We start from the raw sequence: 13,035 nt of genomic DNA on the forward strand, positions 1-13,035 counted from the left end.
ATAAGATACATTCAGGATTTTTAGATGTTAAGCTATAATAATAGTAACTGCCTTTATATAATATTTAAAAACTTACAAAATGCTTTACATACATAACTTCATTTGAGCCTGGTGTAGATATGCTTATTTGTAAAATTTGCAAGACAATATACCCATGTAATATTTTGTATTTCTCCAGTTTCACAACATTCACTGCTGGATGCCAAAGGGTTGAATTTCTAACCCCTTTTAAAGATTACTCTAGGATAGTGATGGAGCCAGTGCTTCCTTTCTCCGTGCTTCCCTGGCAGAGCTGGTAGTCTTGGCTCTAAGTGTAAGGAGAACCTGAGTCACTCTAAGTCCTAGGCTAAGTTGGCAGTGAGAACCTGCTTTTATAGAGTTCACTTAGCCAGCAGAAATCAGTGGATGGCTGGAGTCTCTCTTGTCTTTCCTGAAAAAATTTCAAAGAAGGATTAGGATCTGTTGCCATGGTTTTTCTTCCTCTTTCTTCCTCGAAAATCCTGGGAGCATTCCAAGTCATATTAGCTGAGAAAAATGGAAAAGTTTCAACTGAACCAAAAGATTTAACACAGACCTGGGGATTGCAATCGTATCTAAGTTGGTATTTGATTTTTTTTTTTTTTTTACAAAATGTGGAAAAGGGAAGATATGAATCAAATACCATGAAAATAGCACTTTTACTTTTTAGTATTTTTCTATAGTACCCAAAAACTGCTGTCTTCATTGGGGGCAATTATAAATTTTTTTTCTGTCTTTTTTTTCCTAAGAGTAATTAGGGAGGATTTGATAATCAAGACTGAAGAAGAAATTTGGGAATTGGATAATAAAACATTTGTAGGGTATTAACTTAGCCCTTCTTGACAGGAGCTTTAGATTGACCCATGTGACCAAGAGACATTTTTGTAGTGACTTCCTTTGGGAGAGAACCATCTTGTGGTCTGAGTATTCTGTCTCTAGGAGGAAAGTCTTCCTTCATTTCTCTTGGTTAGCCTCACGTCATTCCATTCATCCCTAATAGCTTCACTTGTTTTGCAGCAGATCCAGAAGTCAAAAACCTGCTTTCAGATGATAGCTCAGAAGGTCTCAGTCTCCTGGATCTGTTGAGCTTTACCTATCAAGTTGCCCGAGGAATGGAGTTTTTGGCCTCAAAAAATGTAAGTGCCTTCTAGAGAATAGGGTACAAAAAAATGAGTGTCCAGTCTTGAGGTGGCGATTGAGGAGAGCCTAAAGAAATATGACTTTGGGGGAAGCAGAAAGAGAATCCAGGTAAAAGTAGCTTTTTTTCTTTCCTATAGAGAAAAGGCTACTGCAAAGATCAAAGTTGCAGGTAGAAGGGGAATTTATGCTCTGTATACCTCCTATTCATGCAGCTATCTCATTCCCTGTGATATCAGTCTCTATGATAAAAACCACAGTAGGTTGAAGTACCTCTTATGGGTAGTCAGGCTTTCTTTGACAGTTTCTAGAAAAGTAGACAGTCTTTTTTTTTAAGTTAGGGCCATGGTTATGATTGGGTAGAAAATAGTAAGGTTCTCAGCTCCTTGCATGAGCTAGTCTTTTAATGGTGCATCTGTCTCTACACAGTGTGTTCATCGTGACCTGGCTGCTCGCAACGTGCTTCTGGCTCAAGGAAAAATTGTGAAGATCTGTGACTTTGGCCTGGCCAGAGACATCATGCATGATTCCAACTATGTGTCCAAAGGCAGTGTAAGTATCTGGTCCATTCAATTGGCTTCTCTTTTTAAAAAAAATTGCTAAAATACAGATCCTGTCTCTTCAGGGCAGCTAAAGATAGTAATTTCATGTTGGGAATGGAGTTCCATTGGACCCAGCAGAATGAATGGACTAAGGCATGACTTTATGCCATGATCTGGTCATCTCTATAATTTTCAAGTGTGGCTTTAATCTCTATAGCTAAGTTGGTTCTATGGCAATTCACATGAACTGTTCTGTGATAAAAGACATGGATGGAGGATGCCATTTTCTTTCTGCAGCCATACACTATTCAGGTAGACTGGAGAAAGGACTTGGCTGAAAATGGGTGTACCTCTTGTAGTTAGCATGATATATTGGGATCAGGACTGAGCTTGATGTCCAAAGTTTGGAGTTTTCATCATCACTTTATAATAATGTGTAACCTTTGGCATGCCAGTTTCCCTGTCTGGGTCTCTGTTTCCTCATCTTTAACATGATAAATTGTACTACATGATTTCTGAGATGCCCTCCAATTCTAGACTGTATTTTTTAGGGTTAGGGTATGTCTGGAGAGATGACAGAATATTTGGTGCAATGATTCAACATAATTTGATTTTCATGGTAGAATATAGTCAGAACCTCCAATACCAGCTTTGATCTTGGATAAGTCATTTGACTTTCCTAGGGTTTATATTCTTTTTATGACCCAATAAAAATAGTAATCTGTGTCATTAAACCCCCCTAGCCATATTATTAATGAATATTAGTGAGACTAGATAGAAACTTTGATGTCTTTAGTGAGAGCCATTCAGGAAGCCAGATCACCCCTGTAATTGGATTGAGTAAATTCTCAGGGGTCTTCAGTGCAAATTGACCTCTGATGTTTCCCCTGACAATTAAAAGTACAAAAGTAAGCATGGCGTGTGGATGCATACCTATAATCTCTGTTACCTTTGAGGCTGAGGCTGGTGGATCTCTTGAGCTTGGAGTTTTGAGTTGCAGTGGGCTAAATCAGTTGGCTGCCATTTACCCAAAAGTCACTAAGTAAATTACCAGTAAAGGACAGGAAGGTACCCATTTTATGCTCAAATCTGCCACTGGAGATTTTGCTTCTTGGGAGAGGAAATAGGATATCATATAATAACATCAGATTTTTTTTATACATTTGATCATTTTTGCAGAGCTTTTTTTCTTTTTCTTATAAAAATTTTTATGAGAGGTGATTTTCTGGGAGGATAAGGGGAGAGAAATATGTAGATGTCAAAGCAAAAAAAATGTGAAAAAAGAGAATGAAATTTGGGGGTGTTAAGTATTCCTGGAGATAAATTCTTTGTAGCAGAAGGCACATTTCTTGATGATCTAACTGCTTACAGGTCAAAGATTATTATAAAAAGTCTCCAAGTGCCCAGAAAAGAAGCAGTCTTGTTTCTGTTACTGTCCTTCATCTTTATCTGTGGTAGTAAAAACATGCTATGGTGATTTGATTTTTTTTAATATCCATATATATCTTTGCCTTGCCTTTCTTTGATGCAGACTTTTCTCCCAGTGAAGTGGATGGCTCCTGAAAGTATCTTTGACAATCTGTATACCACGCTGAGCGACGTCTGGTCTTATGGCATCCTGCTGTGGGAGATCTTTTCCCTTGGTATGTGCCTGAAATGACTCATTGATGAACTTGTAATTCCAAGTATTCCTTCCGTCCTTGAGGCAGTTCAGCAGGGGAGTAGCAGAGTGTTACAAATACAAATCATAATAAATTGGAGCAAAGGTTGCCATCTGAAGCCATTTCATAAGGGGTGGGTCTAGGCTTCATGTAGATGAGAAAAAAAAAACCAGGTTGTTCTTCTGAACACCCCTCAAACCATTAAGATACTAGATAGTTATGTTGCTAGATTCTGCATTCCTGTACATCATATCCTTGAGTCAGTGACTCCTAACCAGATGGTAGGAGAATGTCCTTAGCAATAATGTGTGAAAAGGTGTCCCCATTTTCCCGCCTAATTTCCTCCCTCTTGCTGAACACACTGGGAAACCTCCTCCTCTCCTCTGCTGGTCACGCCCCTGACCGTATCTATTCACCAGTTACCATTTTGCTCCTGACTTTTGAGATAGGTGGGGCTCTCATGGGGATAATGGACTCTTTATCTCTTCCTAGGAGACTAATACAGTGACTTAGAGGTCACACACTTCAAGTCTTCTCCTTTTATAGATGAGGAAACAGTACCAGGGAGTGCTGATAGTCACCCAGTGAGTAACAGATACAGGATTAGATTCTAGGTCTTTTGACACCTAGCCAACTCTGGAATAGAAGAGAATTGGATAGTTGAAGGTTTTGATTCACTTTCCTCTTCAATATTTTGTAGTAAATATTTCTCAGTAAATATAGAATTTCTATCATGAGTCCAGCATGGTTGTCATGTTCCTTGATCACAAAGAGGTACAATTTAGATAAGACTAAGCCGCATGAAAGAAACAAAAGAGACCAGTGCTACACCCAGTGGTATTGATATAATAAACATTAATACCTACTGCGTGTCCGTGTTCAGTGCTCAGGTTACAAAAGACAGAAACGAAACAGTTTCTCTCCTCAAAAGTTTACTTTCTGCTATTAATTAAAAATGAGAATGCTATTCAGAAAAGGAAGAAATAGCTGTAGGCTGGAATAGTCAGTCATGGACCATTTGAACTGAGCCTTGAAAGCGAGTGGCATAAAAATGTAGAATTTCTCATTCTCATTTCTCATATTAGAATGTTATTCTAATAGAATAGTAGAAGTGAGCTTTGTCTTTCCTCAGTTACCCAAATGACCCTACTTCTTGACTAAAATAATGCATGGTAGCACTTTATAACACTTTATCTTGGATAACCTGGGTAGTGCAGCTTCTGGCTGTGTCCGCATGTGAAAATGGAGAGTTGAGGCAGTATTGAAACCTTTCAAGGCTTAAATCCTACTTTTTCTTCAATTACCTGAGTAATTGCAATTACATAAGTTTTAAGTGAAAAAATTTTTTCTCTTTATTTAAATTACTTTCTCAGTTTTCCCTCTGATTCTACAAATGTGAACCAAATAACATATCAGTGTTGGGGTACCTTTCAAAATGGTTATCATTAGAACACTTTGCCTGAAGATACCATGTCCTTTTTGTCTTTGGCCTTTCAGGTTTAAGGGTTTCTCAAGCCAGAGCACTCAGTCATTTCAAAGTTACAAAGTAGGCACGAGGAGCCATGTGGACTGCTGCCTGGGTACTATCAGCACTCTGTCCATGCCAACCCAGACAAGACTGAGAGGACCCACAAACTGGAGCCCTCTTGATTTCTTTCTCACTCATTATTTCCCTTTTGAAAGGGGGAAAGAAAATTCACCTTATTTTTCTCCCTTTCCTTATATACCTTCCTGGTCAGGAGAGGGAGCCATCATCAGGTCTTGTGGGAGGATACCTAGGCATCAGTGACATTCCCAAAGGGCTCATGCCAAGCCCAAACTGGAACATCATTTGATTTACTGTCCAATCAGTCTGCAACTCTCTATGAAACCTTCAGGACCATTCTCAATGGCCAGATCTCTAAAGCCATTTTCTTCTTTCTGTTATTTCTGTAACAAGTGAGCTATTTATTTAGAAATATGAGTAGTGTTCAAGTTAGGCACAGAGGCACATTAATTCAATTATGGATTTTTGGAGTGGAGATTTAACTGAATTCCACATAGCTTGGAATGTGATCAGTTATATTTCTAGTATAGACCCAGCACCACCAGTGTGATTTATTGTGTAAGCACCACTGTTTCCTACAGTGCTTAAATTAATGCCCCACGTCCTTGTTTGGTAATGTTATTTTGGGAATGTTTTTGTGTTTAGGAGGCACACCCTATCCTGGAATGATGGTGGATTCTACTTTCTATAATAAAATCAAAAGTGGATACCGGATGGCCAAACCCGACCATGCCACCAGTGAAGTGTAAGCTTTCTCTGAATCTGTGGTTGGGCATCTCTTCTTGCCTGTGGTGCTGCCCCTGGGGTGGGCACCGGCTCTGCTCCTTCTTACTCTGAATTCCATTCTCTCTTCAGATATGAGATCATGGTGAAGTGCTGGAACAGTGAGCCAGAGAAGAGACCTTCCTTTTACCACCTGAGTGAGATTGTGGAAAATCTGCTCCCTGGGCAATATAAGAAGGTTTGTCTCTCAGCCATCTGGGCAGGCTGTGAGTGGGTCTTCTTGGGGATCAGGGAAGGAGGGAAATTCAAGCAAGCATAATGATAACTGACATTTTATAATATTTCAGATTTGTAAAGCACCTCAGATATATTATCTCAGCTGGCTTTTCCCAACCACAGTGGGAAAAGGGCTAAGTACAGAGCCCCAGCACCTGGGTTGAAATCACTTATAACCTTTATGACCTTAGGAAAATCCTTTCCCCTCTATGGGTTTTTGTTTCCTCATCTGAGAATAAGGGGGCAAAAATATTAAAAAAAAATAAGGGAGTTTCAGTAGATGACATCTTAAAAGTCCCTTCCAATTGTAGATCCTTGGTCCTTTGAAGTAAGTACTATAGGTGTTATTGTCCCCATTTGATTTATGAGGAAACCAAAGGCTCAGTGACCTGTCCATGGTCATACAGCTAGCAAGTATCTGAGGTAGACTGAACTCAGCTTTTCCTGACTCCAAGTCCAGTTTTCTAATCACTACACTGTGTTGTTTCACATTTTAAAGCACCTGTTCTATGTATAAAGTTAGAAATGGCAGAAGAGAAAAGCTGGCAGAAAACTACAGGGCAAATCCAATGATATGGCACCCCTTAGGGTGACCCTAGAATAAAAGGATCCTTTCAAAATGGTGGTAAGGGAAAAGGCTTCTGGCTTCAGAGGATGCTTTTCGGGTCTCAGGTGGAAATGCTTAGCCCAAGTCTTCTGCTGGAGACAGAACTTCTCATTTCTTGCAAGGCTCCTCTTTCATCTTTTTTTCCTTCTGTTAGCAACACCTGTACATGCTTTATTCCACAGATGTTTGAGTATTTGAAATGGCAGTGTGGTTAGCCATCTCAGTGCAGCCACATTTCATTAAATTGCTAAGTTGAATGCACTTAAATCCATGTAAAACTGGTTTTTACCAAATGCCTTGGAGGAACACCATCCTTGCTGTTACCACAACTGATTCTCTGCAATATAGGCAGCTTTGTCCAAAATAACAAGTACAAATTGCCAGGAAGAGTATGACATGCCACATATATGGAACAAATAACTCTTCATTAGTGCTGAGGAGGAATACATAAATGCTTATTCAGTCAGCTCCCAAATATTTGATTTCATTATCCAACTTTTGGATTCTTCATACTTTTTGTCATTTATCTCAGTTTTCTAGACATTTGTGTACTGAAAATTACAGATGATTTTTAACAAACCCTTTTTTGTTATGCCACTTCTTATAAGAATTTTCACTGGAGTATGATTAGGGGAACTGGAAAGGGAAAAACCTGGGACGGGTCTGTCTTCCTGTTGGCTGTTAGCTCAACCAGAACTATGATGATTTCAGAGGTTGAAAGTGTGGTCCAGAATGATCCTGTACTTAGCCAGGGAATCTGAGAACATTTCCTGGTGGAGTTTTGCTTCTGACATCCCTGAAGTTTTATGAGTGACTGCCTGAAAGAGGATCTTAGAGGAGCTAAGAGTATAAGGAACTGTCATCACTTTTTCTTTCTATTGGGAATTCCTGAGTTGTGGAGAGGAGTGAGGGTGCCATTGCCTTGGTAGAGGTCATTCCCTTAATAACATTAGGGGCCCTCAAAAGCCACAGAGAAGAAAGGTGAGAGTGTCGTGGCAGCACGTCTTCAAGTTCTACCAACAAAAGTATCATGATCCAATATATGGGAGTCCTTTTTTTTTTAAGATTACACATTTTAGGTGCCTTCTTTCTTTCTGATCTATAATCTCCTGATTCTACCTTATGAATAATCAGGAAGTAAGGAGAGCAACAAATGAATTTGAAAGATTGTTCTAAGTTTATTCATTCTTCATTTCTTTATTTCTGTCTGGCTTTGTGTTGCAGTGGGTAGAGTACTGGGCCCTGGAGTTAGAAAGAATTGAGTTCAAATCTGGCCTCAGATACTTCCTAGCTGGGAGTGACCCTGGACAAGTCACTTAACCTATGTCTGCCTATTCCTCAACTATAAAAAGGGAATTAATTACTTTACATTTAAGGATCAAATGAGATAATATTTGTAAAGTGTATAACACAGTGCTTGTCACATAGTAGGTGCTTCATAAATGAAGGTTACCTTTCCTCCTCACTCTCCCTTTCTACAATTAGGTCTGCAGCATGTGAGTAATAATGTAAAATTGATATTTGCAGAGTTATGAAAAAATCCACCTGGACTTCCTGAAGAGTGACCACCCTGCTGTTGCTCGCATGAGAGTGGAATGTGATAACACTTACATTGGGGTCACCTACAAAAATGAAGACAAGCTGAAGGACTGGGAAGGCAGCTATGATGAACAGAGGTTGAGTGCTGACAGTGGCTATATCATCCCTCTGCCTGACATTGACCCTATCCCTGAAGATGATCTAGGCAAGAGAAACAGACACAGGTAGGTGGCATCCATATTATTATGTGATCATGGATTTTGAGCTAAGGAAGATGGAGGAAGATAGACAGGCCATTTGTCCTAAGCCATTCATTTTACAGATGAGGAAACTTAGGCCCAGAGGAAAGTGTCTTGTCCAGAGTCATATTGAGTGCAACTGACTGCCTAGAGATTGATGCTCCTTGTTTCTAGCTTCATTATTATTAGTCAGGGGAGGGAGGCATTGGTAAATCAGGGTAAGTGTAGTGAGACATTGAGGAGCCCCCAGTGTCTGGAGCTCCTGTTCACCAACTGTTGAGTCCCAGTGCTCTTCCTTCTCTAGATGCCTTCCCTTGGGGTGTGTCAGTGCTCATTTTCAGTTCTACCAGAGCTAAGCAGTTGTAGTTGGGTGGTTGTAGAATAGAATTTACTGAAATGGATCCATCACCGTGGCAACTTGTTTAACATCCATGAAGAAAAGTTTAGGAATAGAAAAGGTAGAAAGAATGTTCAAAATAACTTTGGAGGTTGCCTGTCAATTCCATTTATTTGTATAATTCCTATTCTTAATTATTATATTATGAGAGATAATTACCAGTTATACTTTCTGATAAAAGCTCATCCAATGGGACAGCCAGTCTAGTATTAACAAATTCTAGAAAGGCATGCTCTATGTAACCATAGCCCAGCGGATTTATTTATGAACCTCAGTTTCCCTTATTCTTGGTCTTCCCCAGTTCCCAGACATCTGAAGAAAGTGCCATTGAGACAGGTTCCAGCAGCTCCACCTTCATCAAGAGAGAGGACGAAACCATTGAGGACATCGACATGATGGATGACATTGGGATAGACTCCTCAGACCTGGTTGAAGACAGCTTCCTGTAATGGTCAAGGATCTAGTGGATGTATTCCATTTCTGGAAAGAGAGATACTCACCATTCAGTCTAAAGACTTGAACACTCTTCAGAAAACCACTTTATTGCAATGCAAATGATGCAAGGAGATTCCATTTTTTAAAGAGAATCTTCCAGTTAAGAGCCCAGGGACCATCCTGAATATGAATGAGTGAGATATATTGGAATGGACCATTTTAGTGTTGCTACTTGCAATACTTCTGTAGCATCTCAGCATTGATTGCAGAGTTTTTTCTTTTTTCCAGATAGATGGACAAAAGGAAAGACCATACAAGATCAACTTTGTGCTTCAAGGGCATTGATGACTCTGGTGAACAGAATTTTCATTGCATCATGATGCCATCCTGTAATTATGTAAATAAATATCTGAGGATGTGTTTAGATTTGTGTTGAATATATTCTCTGGACTTCAGAAGAGACCACTTACAAACATTTACGTACTTCCCCCTGGACAACATCCTGTGTCAGCTGCTGTTGGGCTACCGAGGAAGTACATGCAAAACCACTTTTGAAACTTCAAGGATACTGGTACTATAACATATTACCTTCTTTTTAAGTGTTGAATCATAAAAAAAGAAAGATAATCATTAACAAACCTTCTTTTGATAGAATCAGGCTGTTTAGAAGCCTAACAAGTCTTTTACATATTGCTAACTATGTTAATAATACAACTACTGTCATCAGTAATTCTAAGTGTGTAATTTAGAACACTTTCCTTCAGAGAAAGCACAATTCGGAAACATCAACACAAATCCAACAATGAAGATCAGCTGTACTAAATAGGTAATGAAGTTAATGAGTTGGGGCATTTATATTGAATAACCTTTGGCTATATAAGATGATAATAGCAGTAGCAGATTAAAGTTAGTTGAACATAGAAGAAAAAAACATGTAGCATCACCCAGGCAGCTCCAAGTTCTGGGTTTTTGTTCTTTGTAAAATCATGTACTGAAGAGATTGTCTAATCAATTGTACTAAAAAAATAATTCCCCTTGAAGTAATGAAACTTGTAAAACAGTAAATGGTCCCCCTATGTAAATGGACTAGTCTGTGCTTGGCCAGGCTTCTTATGGAACATAACGATCATCACCAACAAGGAGGACTCATGATTGATGTCATTATGGAATTCCCAGCATCAAAATGTTCAATCAAGTGAAATCTTAAAACTCTGAATTGACCTGTAAACAGCCTAAAACCCCTCAACCTTCTATAAAGCATTGCTAGTTGGGGGACTATGGTGTGCATCAGATTATAGGAAGCTGATTTAAGGTTGAATGTGAACTCCTTTAGGGCACAGACAGATGTGTGTGTGTGTGTGTGTGTGTGTGCGCGCGCGCGCGCGTGTGTGCGTGTGTGTGTATGTGTTCATATCCCCAGTGCTTAGCACAATACACTGCACGCGGTAGGTGCTTAATGAATGCTAAATTGATTTGAATTGAGGAATGGGAGAAAAGAAAAACAACTTGAAATTTGGAATTAGAGTAGCAGCCAAATAGGAATACTGCCTTTGGAAGTGTTAGTTTCAGATTAACCAAATCATATTATATACCTGGTAAATTGATCTCCTTTGTATCATTCTTCTGTATTAGCTGATGCCAAGAAAGCTAATTTTAGAGTTTTTTTTTTTTTCAAGAGGTTCCAGTGATATATTTACTTCTTCCCTCTGCAGTAGTTACTGTGATTAGCCTTTGGGTTAAAAGAAATGTGGGTAAAACGAAGCCATTCATACGATGTGTTGAAATGGATAAACCAATTCAACATTTTGAATATGATGTTCTTTTTTTTTTAAGTCATTTTGGAGTAAGTAGCCTCATTATTGGCTACAAAATGGTCAATGTGTCTAAAGTATTTGAACCAGTTGTGTGTAAAGTATCTTTTAATGGCTGACACCATATGAATGAAATATGGCCTGTAGTGATCTGGTGGGAAGACGTGTCAGTAACAGCTAGGTACCTGATTGGCACGTACTCCCAGCATCAGCCCTTCCTTTCATGGATGCTCTTCCTAGTTCGAAGCCTGAGCCCACAGAGACCTGTTAAAAATGACAAAATAACTGGAGTCTCTAGAACAACCAGTCCGACTTGAAATGCATTTGTGTTTCCAGAATCACAGTTGAAGCATTCTCTGTTTATCGATCCGTCACTCATTCTCATGTAGCCTTCTTCCACTGATGTTTTTTTTTTTTAACTCTGCACCTACAGTTGTGTCTCTTGGCAAAACATACTGAGCTCTTGGACTGGTGGCTCCTAGCCCCATTTGTCAAAAGCTTAGCCGTGGGGCTACACTTTCTGATTTGTAGCTTGGAACCATATTTTGTTGTATGTGTTTTCAGTGTATTGCAAGTTTGTTTGTTTGTTTTTTATGGCTTCCTTGTGAGAAGCCGCCAGAAGGAAAATCGCCAATCCTCCCAGCTCTCCGTTTGTATGACGACAATCAAAAGCTAGCCTAAGAAATGCGACTTGTGAGTTTTTAACGGTCAATGATTTCCTTAAAATGTGGTCTGACAACTTGTACAAAATGGTCCTGTTTTGTGAAGAGGGACGTAAGATAAGGTGATGTTATACATCCATATGTATATATGTATTTCTATGTAGACGGAGAATACTGCCAAAACATTTATGACAAGCTGTATCACTGCCTTTGTTTATATTTTTTGACTGTGATATACCCCACAGGCACGTTAACTGTTGCACTTTTGAATGTCCAAAAATTATATTTTAGAATAATAAAAAAAGTGTTTCCAAAACAATGGTGTGGTGTATTATGTGAGGAGGGTAAATTTGATTGGGAGAAACTATCAGTATAAGAGGCAATACAAATGTCCCATTTTTATTTTGTTTTAAAATGTATAAATTCAGATCTTTATATTTCAATAAATGATATATAATTTAAAGCTATTCTGAAGGTCTAGCTTCATTTTTCTAAAGCAAACCACATAAATTACAAAGCAACACATTAAACTTTAGAGGCATTTTAGATTGGGTGCTGGGGCTTGGAGTCAGGAATTAACAAGCACAAATTAGAATTAATATGCACAAATTAAATGTCCACTGTGTACCAGGAACTGTGCTAGGTACAATGAATGAAATAGTTTCTTTTTGCAGGGCCTTGACAAGGAGACCTGGGTTCAAACCCCACACCTCACATTTATTAGCTATGATCTCTGGTCAAGTTGCTAAATGTCTATGCCCAGGACTTGATTGATCTGTCACCCTTTGCATATCTTAATATGATAGCTAAAAATAAGCTCAATCTTAACTAGAATCTAAAGTTGTTTCCTTACCAATTGAATAGAAAACTCTTCATTCAGTTCCTAAAAAATTCTTTGGGAATTAAAGGTTAGTGATTAAAGACCATAGAGGTTTTTCTCTCATTCTAGAATTTCAGGTTTCTGGTACGTGGGGTGTTCTCTATGAATTGAGTCATCTCCAAAAGATTGACATTTGGCCCAAAGATCATATACAATTTAGTTTTTCTAAGAAGAGTCCCTCATTTCAATGGAAACTCCATTTTAGGCATCTCTTTTGGGATACCAAAACCTTAGAAATAATTCACTATGATAAGAGAACAGAATTGGTGCAGTGGAAAGAATGTTGGACTTGGGAGTCAAGACTTGGAGCCTTGGGTTGGAATCCCACCTCCACTGGATACTGTCACTATGGACACCTCACTACCTCTGTAAGATAGGGACCATATTTGGATGATCTACCTACCTTAGAGCTGTGAAGAAAGAGTTCTATAAACCTTGAAATGCTATATAAATCTGAATTGTATGAAATTCTTGATTACTTATAAGTAGATTTCTTGTTTTACACTTAGGGCATTTCTCCTAAGGCAGGAGTCACAGCTGACCAAAGAGATGATTATGTGAA

General features: G+C 38.8%; 1 protein-coding gene across 6 annotated transcripts in view; it reads left to right on the top strand.

The window, feature by feature from the left end:
• Positions 1-11,909, top strand: part of PDGFRA (platelet derived growth factor receptor alpha) — a 50,953-nt gene extending 39,044 nt beyond the window's left edge. For 5 of the 6 annotated variants that reach the window (XM_072620788.1, XM_072620789.1, XM_072620792.1 and 2 more), the window contains exons 17-23: positions 1,036-1,154; positions 1,585-1,707; positions 3,229-3,340; positions 5,550-5,649; positions 5,760-5,865; positions 8,038-8,273; positions 8,987-11,909. In XM_072620788.1, the coding sequence (XP_072476889.1) occupies positions 1,036-1,154; positions 1,585-1,707; positions 3,229-3,340; positions 5,550-5,649; positions 5,760-5,865; positions 8,038-8,273; positions 8,987-9,134 (944 nt within the window). In that variant the 3' untranslated portion in view covers positions 9,135-11,909. The remainder of the gene's footprint in view (positions 1-1,035; positions 1,155-1,584; positions 1,708-3,228; positions 3,341-5,549; positions 5,650-5,759; positions 5,866-8,037; positions 8,274-8,986) is intronic. The other variant, XM_072620787.1, reaches the window with a different exon arrangement.
• The last annotated feature ends 1,126 nt before the right edge of the window (positions 11,910-13,035 follow it).

The sequence above is a fragment of the Notamacropus eugenii genome, chromosome 6 (genome assembly GCF_028372415.1).
Source record: "Notamacropus eugenii isolate mMacEug1 chromosome 6, mMacEug1.pri_v2, whole genome shotgun sequence".
In the NCBI taxonomy this organism is placed as follows: domain Eukaryota; kingdom Metazoa; phylum Chordata; class Mammalia; order Diprotodontia; family Macropodidae; genus Notamacropus; species Notamacropus eugenii.